A 13,440-nucleotide genomic window follows, 5' to 3' on the forward strand; every position below is an offset into this window, starting at 1 on the left:
GAATGATCTTACTTTATATTTTTGTTTCAGCTTTTCCCTTTTTTCACAAATGCCGCCGTCACCTTTCCTTGCAGGCCCTGCTTCACCACAAATGTTCTGCAACAAATGCACAGAAATCAAGAATAAGGGCTCCTGGGATTGAAAATTATCCATCGGATGAGCACTTCAGAATCTGGGCTGAAGCAGTTGGCCATCCGGGGATTTCTTGCCTACTCTTTTATGAATACTGAGGTTTCGGACATACTACTCTCTTCACGTACTCTTTTCTCCTATATAAGGACCTTTCGCACCGCTTTAGTTCCAGCACTAAATGTACAGTACTAAAGTACTGCGACGATTTTGCGCAAACTATTTCCTAGTATCATTTAAAGGGTTGCATTCGCACCGACAGTGTGTACTAGGAAGTGACGTAAGCCAGTCGACAGCGACGTCATTTGTGCGCGGCGTTCGACAACGGAAACAAAGAAGAACAACGTTAACAACAGGAGGATGGAGGATGCTGTGATCGGAGCTTTGTGTTTGTTGTGTCTCGCGGGTTTCACAATAATGGTCATGGAATGTCGACGTATACGTAAAGCGATTGAAAGAACGGAAAGGAGGACTAAGAATCTCCAACGACAACTGGCAGTGCTACATTTGCTACAAGTGCCTGTACTTCAGCGTCCGTCCATCTATCGTTGTTTTACATACTTGCGAAATAAGTTGACACAATGTTTACAGTATGTTTACACGGCATTTTAAATCATGGCGGGTGAGGGCGTTTTCGTACGCGTTTGGCCAATCAATGTCTACTTACGTCACGGGTAGTACCAGTTGTGCTGGTTAGACCCTGCTCCGGAGTAGGAGCTAATTTGTTTTTTGAAAAAGGTAGTCCGTTACTAAAATCGCACCCAGTTCCGGCGGTGCGAAAACACCAAAAAGTGGGTAGTTCCACAATTAGTTCTGGTACTATGAAAAGGTTCCCGCGGTGCGAAAGGCCCTAATATGTACTTTTAAAGTATTAATACCGTATGTACTTCTAAACTAATAATGTGTGCCTTTAAGGTACTAATACGTGCCAATTAGGGGTAAATAAGGTTCAAAGATGTACCTTTTAGCTTTTGTACTTTAGGGTTTTGTACCTTAGGGTTGTACCTTTTTTGTGAGAGTGGTCCATTTGCCAGACCCATTGTCACCTTTCATATAAACACATACACATTCGTATACACGTACCTGTAATAAAAACTGATTAAGATGATGATAAAAGGGGATCATAAAACATATTGTAATATTGTTGTGTGTTTGTCATATTACTAGGCCGCTTGTTTAAATGAAAGTTCTGATAACCCTGTCGGGGCTTGTTTTGCTGTAATGGCTGTCTGCCTTATCCCTTACATACCTGTAATGTATATATATATGGTTTGCCATTCGATTCATCTCTCGTGCTCTGGGCTGTATCTGAGACCGCGGGTCCTGACGCGGCCAGCCTGTCGGTTGTTTGCTAGCTCGTGTGTCTGTGTGGAATTGAGGTGGTATGAAAGCAGTGCAGTGAGTGCGGCGGCGTCCCAAGCTGCCCGTTTGCTTGCCTTCATCAGCATTCCACCGATGAGAGTAATTAAAGCTCAAATTAATTCTGCTGTAAGCAGACGAGCCGCTGAATAACTGATATTGGAGGCGTGATGATGAATGCGCCACATCAAGGGTGAAGCCCTGGAGACGCTGCAGAAAAAAGACATCTCCTTTTGTCTGCTCTCATTTTTGCTCTGGCTCAGTTCCATAACCTAGTGAGTGAGCTGCCTTACTGCCTACATGGGCAGCTGCCTTCTAAGGCCGCGTCCTAACTGAGATGAAACCTCAGGTTTGGAACGCTCTTATGCATAGTTAGCAACATAAATAGTTCTTGTGTGAAAAAGACTGTAGACTCACTTTACGAACGATTGCCATATAGTTCGCGTTTCTGAGCTACTGCCAAAACAGACACATTAGAATTGACTCTACAGAAGGAATGGAATACCATTCTTCCAAAAGATATTCCCTCATTTGGTGTTTTGATGATGTCTAACACATTGGTCCAAAATCTTCCATTGGGTTGAGATCTGATGACTATGAAGGCCATAACATGTGACCCATGCCCAGTGGAGCCAACCCATGCCAACAAAATTCCCCCGACATCATAACAGATCCACCGGATCCCCGAGAATTTCCTACAATTTGTCACCCGTCTTTGAATATACTGTATGTTGTTCTGCAAATATGTGACCTGTGCTGGCAAAATGAGTCACAATGAGCAAAATTTCAAAAGGTGAGTTATTTCTATTTTCTCATTCTCGTTAAAAGACCTTCAAAATGATGTATGATTGGTTGGAATTGGAGGAAAAATGCCTGAGCTACATCCGTTGATAGAGTAGCAAAGTCAATTTTAAGAAAAATCCAGTTAAAGTTTCCTGAAATTTCCAAAGCAAACTCAGATTAATTCTGCTGTAAGCAGACGAGCCGCTGAATAACTGATATTGGAGGCGCGATGATGAATGCGCCACATCAAGGGTGAAGCCCTGGAGACACTGCAGAAAAAAGACATCTCCTTTTGTCTGCTCTCATTTTTACTCTGGCTCAGTTCCATAACCTAGTGAGCTGCCTCATTGCCTTCATGGGCAGCTGCCTTCTAAGGCCGCATCCTAACTGAGATGAAACCTAGGGGTTTGGAATGCTCTATTCCACATAGGTTGCAACATTAATAGTACTCATGTGAAAAAGATATATAGTTTGATGTCAGTGTTTCTAAGCTGCCGCCACCACTTGCTGCCAGAACAGCTTTAATGCACTTTGGAATTGACTCTACAAGAGGAATGGAACACCAGATATACAAGATATTCCCTCATTTAGTGTTTTGATGGTGATGGTGGTGGAGACCACCATCTAACACATTGGTCCAAAATCTCCCATAGGGCTGAGATCTGGTGACTGCGAAAGCCATAGCATGTGACTCAACCCATGCCAACAAAATGACACCCCCCATGTCATACCGGTGCCACCCGATCCTTTAATTTGTCACTCGTCTTTTATATATATACATGTTGTTCTGTAACATGTTTTGTCTGCAGCCTGTGGCTCCCTCTACAATATCCAGTTGGAGTAACCTTACCCTGTTCTGCTGGAAAACTGCAGCCAGATGGAGGAATTTGATTAAACAGCAGTGGAACACCAAATGTTGCGTTGGATCCAGAGTCGGTCTGTGAGAGAGATCGGTGGGGGCTGTTGAGTAGGAGTCTAAAATGGCCTTCTGGTGCGAGTGGGCCAGTGCTCTTTCTAGAAAGAGGCAGCCGCTGGGGTGCAGTGATATAGAAGCCCTTTTCCAACAACCAGCTGGGCCTTTTAGGAGCTGCTATGCCCACAGCAGACACCCAGCAGCCTCCGAGCAGCTTGACTTCACCATATGTGGAGATTTTTTAACGCTCCACCTGGTTTCCCGGGAGGAAGTCGAGCCGCTGGGATGCCGGGAGCAGATGAAATGCTCTTAATGCAGCCAACAGTATGAGAGAACAACCCGATGCGGATGACCTTGGAGCCTGTGCCCGCACTACAGGAACACGGCCAGTTGGATGCTTTACTCCACACAGTCCATATCTTCATATCCAGATCTGTTTCTACTTTCACAAACTTAAAACACTGGAGAAAAGAGTGGAATTGCCCCCTCAACATACTCAAGAGCACACAATCTCCCAGGACCTGAAGTGGGAACTCTAAATAGTCTCTATAGTGGAAAAGATGTCCGGATGTAGCGCATGTCCTTCCTTCACCATATGAGGATGTTCAACCTGCCACAGGAGCTGCTAATGCAATTTTTTCTTGTCATTGAGTTGTCCTGTGCTCTTCAGTAACTGCCTTGTTTGGTTTGGTTGCCAAACAGGACAAAACAAGGCTACAACAGACAGTCATGTGCAGTATTGGGGGTAACGCATAACAAGTAACGCAAGTCACGGAATCATATTACTTTTTCAAGTAACTAGTAAAGTAATGCTTTACTTTTAAATTTACAACGAAATATCTGAGTTACTTTTTCAAATAATTAATGCAAGTTACTTTTTTCCCATTTATTCACTGACACCACTACTGTCGCCACGTTGAGTGAAATTGGTGCAGAGGCACTTCCTTTAATCTGAGGCTTAATTTCACTTTTGGCCTTTACAGTTGCTAAAAATGTAACTTTTAAGGTTTTTGGTTATTAAAAAAACAAACAAACAATCAAACAAACAAACAAACAAACAAACAAACAATCAAGTCCAGCCCCGGTGACAAAAAGTAATATAAAAGTAGCATAACACATTACTTTGCATAAAGAGTAACTAAGCAATGCAATTAGTTACTTTTTTATGGAGTAACACAATATTGTTGCATTACTTTTAAAAGTTACTTTCCCCAACACTGGCCATGTGTGCTGAGAGAATGACTGGTGATCCTTTGCCCACCCTCCATAATGAGGAAATGGGCTTAGAAAATAAAAAGCACAAATCCCACACACTAAGGCCCTCCTGCATGCACTACAACATCTCCAAGAGTCTGAGTGGGAGGTTAGTTTGCTGGACATGGGATTAACAACAGACCTTCTACAGGAGAACTTCAACAAGCTAATCTACTTCAGCGCTCCCACATAAGTTCCATGCATTTTGTGTAGGCTTTTGAGTAGGGCTGCAACAGTACACAACATCCATGGTTCAGTATGTACTGTACCTCAGTGGCAACTCTGGATTTTAGTGAAATTATTGAACAGAATAGTAATTACAGTGCTAGTTAGAAATCTAGCCACAAGAGGAGATTATCGGGGTCCACACACAAATGACTCATGTAGATGATGTAGTTGACGATACAATGGCCATGTCTCTTTTCAAATATAATACGAGTCTTTGAGTGTCTCTTTATGGAAGTATTATTCTATGTACTATATTACAACATGCAAATAATATCGTCTCTTCAGTTTAATTGGACAGCAATACATTCAGTTATGTCTGGCAACTTGACAAATATGTTTTCAGTTTCATTAGGATATATAAAAATAAAGGTAATTTGGAGATTACAGTTTTTTTTTTTGCAAACTGATTATACTTAGATTAGATAGATGCAAATTAATCAAAGCATCTTGAGCCAAGGAATCAGAGGAAAGAAAAAAAGCCTTTTCTAGCCCTTATGTTGCAAATGTCATTAATTCGAAAATTAAACTCCAAAATTGCTGTGGTTATTGTTCAGGCTGTCCTCTATCAGTGTGCCAAATTTCACAACGTTTTACCATATTTTTCTATGAAGAAGAAGAAGAAGAAGACTACAATACCATACTAAGAAAATCCTAACAAATAGAGTAGGGTTCCATTACTTTGTGCTTGGACCCCTAAATAGCTAGATAACACCACCTATCCATCCATAGCATTGCCATATCTGCTACTTTGGGCTTGTTTTTTTTCTTTCATAGAGCTATTTGGTTACATTTAGTTAAATTTTTTTGCACTCACATGCGCTTGTTTGGTACACAGTATGAGCTGTTCTGTCTGTTTGAATGAGTGCCGTTAGTGAGGTGTTGGAGACAGGTGCTATCTGTGTGTGTCTTTAAGCATTATTTTCATACTCAGATGGGCAGAATGAGAAATAGTTACATCTCCTGTGCATTTCACATGTGGAGCACTGTTTGAATGGCACAAGTGACAAAACATTGACATGGAATCATTGTGGTGTGTTACTGGTGTGTGAATGAGACCAGACTCATCACAAAGTTTCTGACATATTCCATCCAGTGTTTGAACTCACATGAGGCTGACAAAAAGTCCTTGAAGCAATTTGATTAATTTTTATAATAGGATACAATATGAGTCAATATATATTTCGATGTGGTCCAAAGTGGCTAATTGGCCTGTATCTTGTGAGCACAGAGTCCAAAGTGCACAAAAATTGGTACAGATGGAGAGCAAGCCATTCTGAGTACACATGCCAAATTTAATCAATTTCCAATTATAGTGACTGCATTTACCAAAGAAAGACTTGAACATTTGAACTGTGTTAACATTGAGCACAAACCCGTATGCACAAGTAATGTTGTTTTAAAATTTGACAGTTTTGGTTATTTTCCCAAATTTTGAAAAAACATCTAAACAGACTCTATACTACAGAGAGTGTGTTATTTGAAATGCCTTCCACCTCCTTTTAGCCTCGAGTGAAATCCTGGCTGCATTAAGTCATTGTAGATTGTATATAGAAAGGCTGTCTTCCCTCATTGGAAGGCTGTATGAGTTCAGCATGCTTAGACCTCAGTGCGGTTTCTAGTGGTATGTTTTTTTTCTTCTGCATGGTCTTCTTGACAGATCTGGCAGCAGATCAGAGTTGGTTTTCTACTGGCAGGAGTCAGGGGAAGCTGATTTCCTTCAAAGCAAACAGTCATTAGAGTTTGGCTTTTCACTGGACAAGTAGCACACATGTTCATGAGCGCATATGGAAAACAGGTGACTTTAGAATGGAAAATGGAGCTATTCACACAATCATCTTTATAAACCGACAGCAGTTTTGTTTGTGCAGCTGTTGCCTCCATTGCATTAGATGTTTTGTGGCTTGTTCCTCTTACAGTGCCCACATTACTCACCCTGAGCAGTGTCACATTGGGCGTACTTATCACGTGTGCCCTTCACGTACCCCATCACCTGGAATATACCAGGGTAAGCCTTCCCTGATTCAAGTGAGAGGGCCGGAGAAAACTGTTTGCCTTGAGACGAGATGTCAGCCTCTCTGAGTACACATCCAGTGGGAGTGAATTACTGAAGTCTTTCTTCTGCGCCTGTGTTTCTTCTATAAGTGTGTGTGAGTATAATTGCAAGCGTAGAGGGAGCGTGTCTCTCAGTTTTGTGATTGTGAGGTGCAGACAGCAGCCCGAGGGTTCCCCCTCGCCTGCGTCACCTCACACATCAATACAAATACACACACAACACATTCTCCCACAAGGGCGCCTACCCTCAAAATCCCCCGCTAATGGAAGCCACTGCAGTTTTCAGTCTGGTTTTCATGCACAGCTTCATGTAAACGTGATGCCATCAGACAACACCTTCAGGAAGAAAGAGAAAAAAATACTGAAAACACTAAATTGTGTTCATTACATCATCGCTGTTTTACACATGCATTTGATTCAGTCTAAAGTGATTCTTTTTCACGTTACTTCTTTAAAGACCCCATGAAATCAAAGGAGTTTTTAATTTATGTTAGTCATCTATATGCTAATGTACTCCTAAAAGTCAGCTGAACTAATTTTAAGCAGGTATATGCATTTAAGATAAACATTCGTCTCCTACCAGGAAAATATTGACAACATCTTGCAAATGCACATTTTTGTCCATTCAAATGCCCTCTACAATAAGAATGTCCTTCCTAAATCATCAACTGACCTTCATTTTTGCATTGCTGTGCATGTAGCAGTGCTTATGGTTCATAGAGTTTCTGTACTTTTGTTTTCATCTGTTAATTTAATCTCTTGATGATTTCAATAAATGGAAGTATTTCTGTTTTCATGAGTTCTCTATTTAAAAGGGAACCTTGTCAATGATTTCCAAAGTTCATAGAAGTAAAACTGTTAACATTTTGAAAGCTTTTCATCTGTAATGAATGAGTTCTTTATTTTGTAATTTAAAAATGTACTGTCCATCATCTATTATATATTATAGTTGGTTCAAATAATAACCAACTGCTTAAACTGAAATGCAATTAACTACTAGTTTAAATGTGTAACATATAGTTTTTACTGTAGATTAACTGTTAATAAGGAAACAGCATAAAGATGTTTTTTCCACATTTATCCAGTCTGTAAATGTGACAGTTTAAATGCATTTTTAATTTTTGAATGAACTACGTATGATATAGACAATGTAGGCAAGCATTAGCCTCATCTAACACTTCCATCAAAAGAACTGCAATGCCTTCTCTTTATATCACAGAATTGTTGCACATATGCCAGTGTATTTGGTGTGCAGCAAAGCCACAGTATGTTAATTTCGTCAACGAAGACGACAACGAAAAATATTCGTTTCAATGACTAAACATTTTTTCTGTGACTAAGACGAGACGTTGAAGAGCTAAAACTAATATCTGATGATAAAAACTATGACGAAATTTATGCCGCGTCTTCATTAACGAGACGAGACGGGACTATAATGTTATTTGAGTACTACCGGACATTCTAAATACATCCTATAGGCTACTGTCTTGTCCTTCAAAATGTGCGTCAATGTGACTAAGGCTATTAAGCATTTTCGTCTCAAGATAAAGACTTAAGACTAAATCAAAAATGCCTGTCAAAATTAACACTGCAATGCCATTATATATACATGAAATGCTCAGTTTTAGATGCAACTCTATTACGTTTATGGTTTCCGCACTGCATGCCTTACATAATTACTAAAATGATTGATTTTTATATATTCTTCATGCTCATAGCTCATAAAATTATGTTTTTTCATGAGATTGGGTTACATAATCTGTCTAACAAATGTCTTTAGTTATTTAATAGAATTTGTTTGCATTTGAAGTCATTATTCTTGCCTGCTTGAATAAGTTATTCATTTTTGGGCACATTTCAACTGAATGCATTACAATTCCATATTACTTCACCACAAATTTAAGAATTGCAAAAACAAAACAAAACAAAAAACCGTCTCTGTGCTGTTAAATTATTCATGGTTCAATAGTGAAATTATTTTATCTAAAGGATTATTTGTTGCTGTTATTATTCAAGAAAATCATATATCAGGTAATCGTTTTATGGAAATGTGTACAGAAAATGTAAAAGAACTCATTTAAATGCATAAGCTATGCACATGGAATAATTAGTCAGTCAGTATGTATCACATTATGCTATAAAATAAATTTCTTTACATGGCTGCTTCAGATCGCTGTATCGCTGCATGTTCTATAGCACGACACAATCTGATGCGTGCTGTTTGATATCCGCGGTGTAATCTCACAGGACCTGCTCCTCCGTGCCGTCTCCTTCATTTGGCATGCTGCACAACAATCTGATTTGTTTGCTAATTGTGTCCTGTTCTTTATCTGATTGGTGCTCTTGCCTCTTTTGAATTGTGAAACTATGGCAACAGGCTACAGGAACGCGCGAGCCAAAGAAAAAAAAAATCAGCCCTGTACTGCAGACATTTCTGTTTTTGTATGATTGTTATCATCTACACGTAGAGGAGACAGAATTGAAATCATTTATAGACGCAGTGATAGTTACCTGAGAGAAATCTCTGATTTGCAAACAGTTCTTTTGTCTGAACTGCTCACGTTTTCGACTCATGCAGCAAATGTTCCCGAGAGCCAATATTGAGCATATTTGATGCAGGACTGATGTCAGCTCTGCAGGCATGTGGCTTTCATTCATGCAATTATGTACACATGACTCGCATCTCATTTCTGAGCAATGCATTCTTGATTTCAGTGGAAAAATAAGAATAAGTGAACTGAAAGAGAAGAAGATTGTGAGAGAGAAAGGGCGGGCGGTGGAAGTGTGAATCTGCTGTGTGAGGCAAGATATCGTCCCGCGTTGATTCATCACGTCTCCCTGCTGGATTGTGAAGGGCCGTCTAATGAAGTTCAGGCCGTCAGAATGAAGGGTCTAATTCTGATTTAGCTGAGCTAATGAACTTCCTCTTTCCTGGTGTGAGCGGCTCATGGGGCGGCCGACAAACTGATGGAGAGACACTGCAAGACGAGGAAAGAAAGAGTGTGTGAAATGCTTATTTGGTGAATGCCGAGAGGTATTAACACGAAGAGCGTGTGTGCTCTGAAATTATGCTAATGCTTGGCTTTATGTATATCTGGTTTTGTATGTGAGCAGGATAAATATATGTTCAAATTAGGTCAAAATTGTTGGCACAAAAGCACTTACCAAAAGATTTTCAAATGAAGCAGTACTTCATGTTCGCCACATGCACACTGAAAGGGAGTGAAAATGGCATTTAAAGGGATAGTTCACCGAAAACTGAAAATTCTGTCAGTACAAAAATACAAACATTTCCTACACTTCATTGACTTTCATAGTATTTTTTCATGCTATGGAAGTCAATAGGGAGAAGAAAGAAACCCATAAAGGTCTGGAACAACGCGAGGGTGAGTAAATGATTAAAAAAAAAATATTTTTTGGGTGAACTATTCCTTTAAATCACATCTGGTTGTCCCACAAATTAATGCAAGTTTTCAGCCTAATTTTGCTCGCTGACAAATAAGATTTTGATGATTGTATCCTGCATATACATGCATCAAATCTATTGTCTTTAATTTGGTGATATCCCAGTCGTGAACTGTGAGAATTCTTTTTTTTTCTATTTTAATAAGAATTCATGGTAAATCGTTATTTTAAGGACTAATTCTAACTATTAACTAGCATGCATATTACTATCATACTGACTGTTTATTAGTACTTATAAAGCACATTTTAATGCCTTATTTTGCGTGAGCATATTTTAGATCCCTTAATCCTAACAACTACTTTACTAACTATTAATAAGAAACAAATTAGGTGTTTAATGAGGCAAAAGTCATAGTTAATAGTTAATATTGAGAATTGGACCTTAAAATAAACAATTTTTAATTTAATAATAATTAATTTAATAATTTAATAATTCATGTATTAAAATTCAACCTCCTACTGTACATTATAATGTGGGAGTCAATTGTTTCATTCATGTGTGAGAAAAATGATCTCCTGTACAAATGAAGATGACGAATGCAACTAAAGGCAACATAATATTATAGTAATATTAATATAATAATTTGTCCTTCTGTCTTCATCAGTCATGAGATATCAATCTCGCATGCAGATCACATGCAGAAACACTACAGCATTCATAAATCAAGTATAGCTCAGATCCATCATTAATCATCAGTGTTTGATTTGATCAAGTTTCCCCTATAAAGCCCTCTTACACTATTTTCAGCGTTAAATGAATAAACACACGGCAGCCTGTCTGAGCTGCTGAACTCATCAGGGAAATCACACACACAGAAGGAGGAGTCAGCGTTTAACTCCCAGGGCTTTAATCACTGTTAATTTGGCTCATCGTGTATTAAGAGATGCACGACTCCCTCAGTGAGCTGTTCTCAGGGCAGTATCTGCCGCCGTATAGCTGCAGCATCACATGTATCCATTGAAGATCAGCCAATCTCAGAATGCATTATGACAAACTGTTTATATCTATTTCAAATATATATATATTGTTCTTCAAACTTTGTTCAGCAATCTGCTGGAAATGGAGCTCTGCCATCACAAGGAAAAAAAAAAGTAACATTTTAAAATGTATTACAACAAGTGAAAACAGTTTATTTATATTTTAGAGTTACACCGATATCTAGAGACCAGAATATGGTCTTAGAGGTTGGCTCTGTTGAATTGGCAGCCATGCAGACAACATAACAACCTCCCAGCAATGCCCTGGCAATCGCCCACAGCACGCCAGCATGGTGAAGGTGACTTTTGCATGGGCAAACCACTCGCATTTAAAAAAACAAATTGTGCATATGAAGTTTTATGTGTGTTGTCACCAGTCTGGTATTGTGTTTGGGTGCTGTAGGTGCATTTGAAGATCCTGTCACTGTTCACTCTATGCTAAATGCCATCTGTGGCCACCTGTGCCAACAACTCCTCTGGGGTTTGATGGGCTGCAGCTGCTCTCATGTAGCAGTGTAACCGCGTATGTCCACACAGACCTTCAACATCAGACCAGCTCTGATATCACTGATAACATCAACTCCACTGTATACCCATTTGTCCCTTATAGAGTCTCAAGTGGTCACATTCAAGGTTTACGACTAAAACATGAACTGTGTACAGTAAATCAGTGATTCAGTCAGTATTGTCATATGTTGATCCAATTAAAAACTAGATTATAATGTCATTGAATTTACAGTTGTGTAGAGTGAAATAAAACTCATTCGGTGTTAAAAGGTATGACAGAAAATAACGATGTGATATCAATAACTCATTGGTAATATCAAAATTCAATGGTAATACAACATAGATGCATGGCTTTAATTTACCAGCATCGAAAGGTAAGATGGGGAAATGTTGATATCAGACGTGATATCAACGGTGATTCGTTTTGTTAAATCGAAACAAGATTCAACGTTGATTCAACCTTGATCCCCACTGGACTGCACTGTATATAGGTTTTCTTTTTATTGCATTACACTGTAAGAAAAACTGCATAGAAAAAAATGCTGAAGATTCAGCTTACAGATATTTCCTTCAAACCAAAATCAGAATACAGTGCGATGCATCATTCAAAACACAGATAAAACACCAGTGAAAAATTCCCTCATAATAACACTTTTCTTGACAGACTTTTCTTAAGAGACTATGACAGTATGAATGAATGCTTTTTATTTATTTATGCATTGTTTATTAAAAACCCTTTCCATGTTGTTGTGAGCCAATCCAGATCCTATTTTTGATTTTAAATACACTTTTTATTTCTTAATTCAATATGAAATTAAAAGAAGTTGAAGGAAGATGAAGTAGCAGAAGGCTTCTGCATTGAAACAATAAAAAAATCTAATGCATGTATATCAGAACCAAAAATATAACTAATATTTTTTTTTATCTGTTCTGAATCGTTTTTTTTTATTGTTTTAGGAACAATACAGGAAACACGTGATAATGATTCACTCGGTTTTAGTTTCATGAGTTAATTAAATAAATACTCATTTAATTAAATGAGAAAATGATAATTTATCATTTTTGGACCATTTTACATTGTGGTATATAAAGTTTTTATTATTTATTTGTTTGTTTGTTGGGAGCATTGGTTACAAAGTGTATACTTTTACAAGTATTCGTATCTTTGTTTCAAATCCTGTAAATTATGAAACAGATTGCCAACTTTTAAAAGTAAAGATGACACACACGACTTTAAATAATGAACATCTGACGAGGTTTCAATGTCTCCTGTTTATTCCTGACTGAGATTCATTTCATGAGAATTTATTATGAATGCTTAAAATGCACTGCAAATCATATAGTGTGCTTGCATTGTGAATCTTTCAGACATTTCCAGTGACACAGGCTTGTTTGTGTTTTTCTGTCTTTTCTCAGAGGAAGGTCTCATTCATGAATGTAAACTATGCAGTCAAACCTTTGACTCTCCAGCGAAGCTGCAGTGTCACCTCATCGAGCACAGCTTTGAGGGCATGGGCGGCATCTTCAAGTGTCCCGTCTGCTTCACAGGTGCATCTTTATATTCGTGTGTGTGTGCGTGTGTGAGTGTGAGTGTGAGTGTGTGTGTGTGTGTGTGTATGCCAGAGCAGCACTAAAATCAAGCAGTCTTTCATATAATATCAACAACAATAGTTTTTTTCTATTAATTAACAACAGTTTTCCACATATGTGTCCCTGGAGCACAAAAGCAGTGTTAAGTCGCTGGGGTATATTTGTAGCAATAGCCAACAATT

The 13,440-nt window shown here is 38.6% G+C and overlaps 1 protein-coding gene across 1 annotated transcript in view; it reads left to right on the top strand.

The window, feature by feature from the left end:
- The window catches only part of LOC107671707 (zinc finger protein 521), an 87,046-nt gene that overhangs the window by 53,339 nt on the left and 20,267 nt on the right, over positions 1–13,440 (top strand). The window contains exon 7 of the mRNA XM_016464637.1: positions 13,085–13,216. Coding sequence (XP_016320123.1) covers positions 13,085–13,216 — 132 coding nt within the window. The remainder of the gene's footprint in view (positions 1–13,084; positions 13,217–13,440) is intronic.

The sequence above is a fragment of the Sinocyclocheilus anshuiensis genome, unplaced genomic scaffold, assembly GCF_001515605.1.
Source record: "Sinocyclocheilus anshuiensis isolate Anshui unplaced genomic scaffold, SAMN03320099.WGS_v1.1 scaffold524, whole genome shotgun sequence".
NCBI lineage: Eukaryota > Metazoa > Chordata > Actinopteri > Cypriniformes > Cyprinidae > Sinocyclocheilus > Sinocyclocheilus anshuiensis.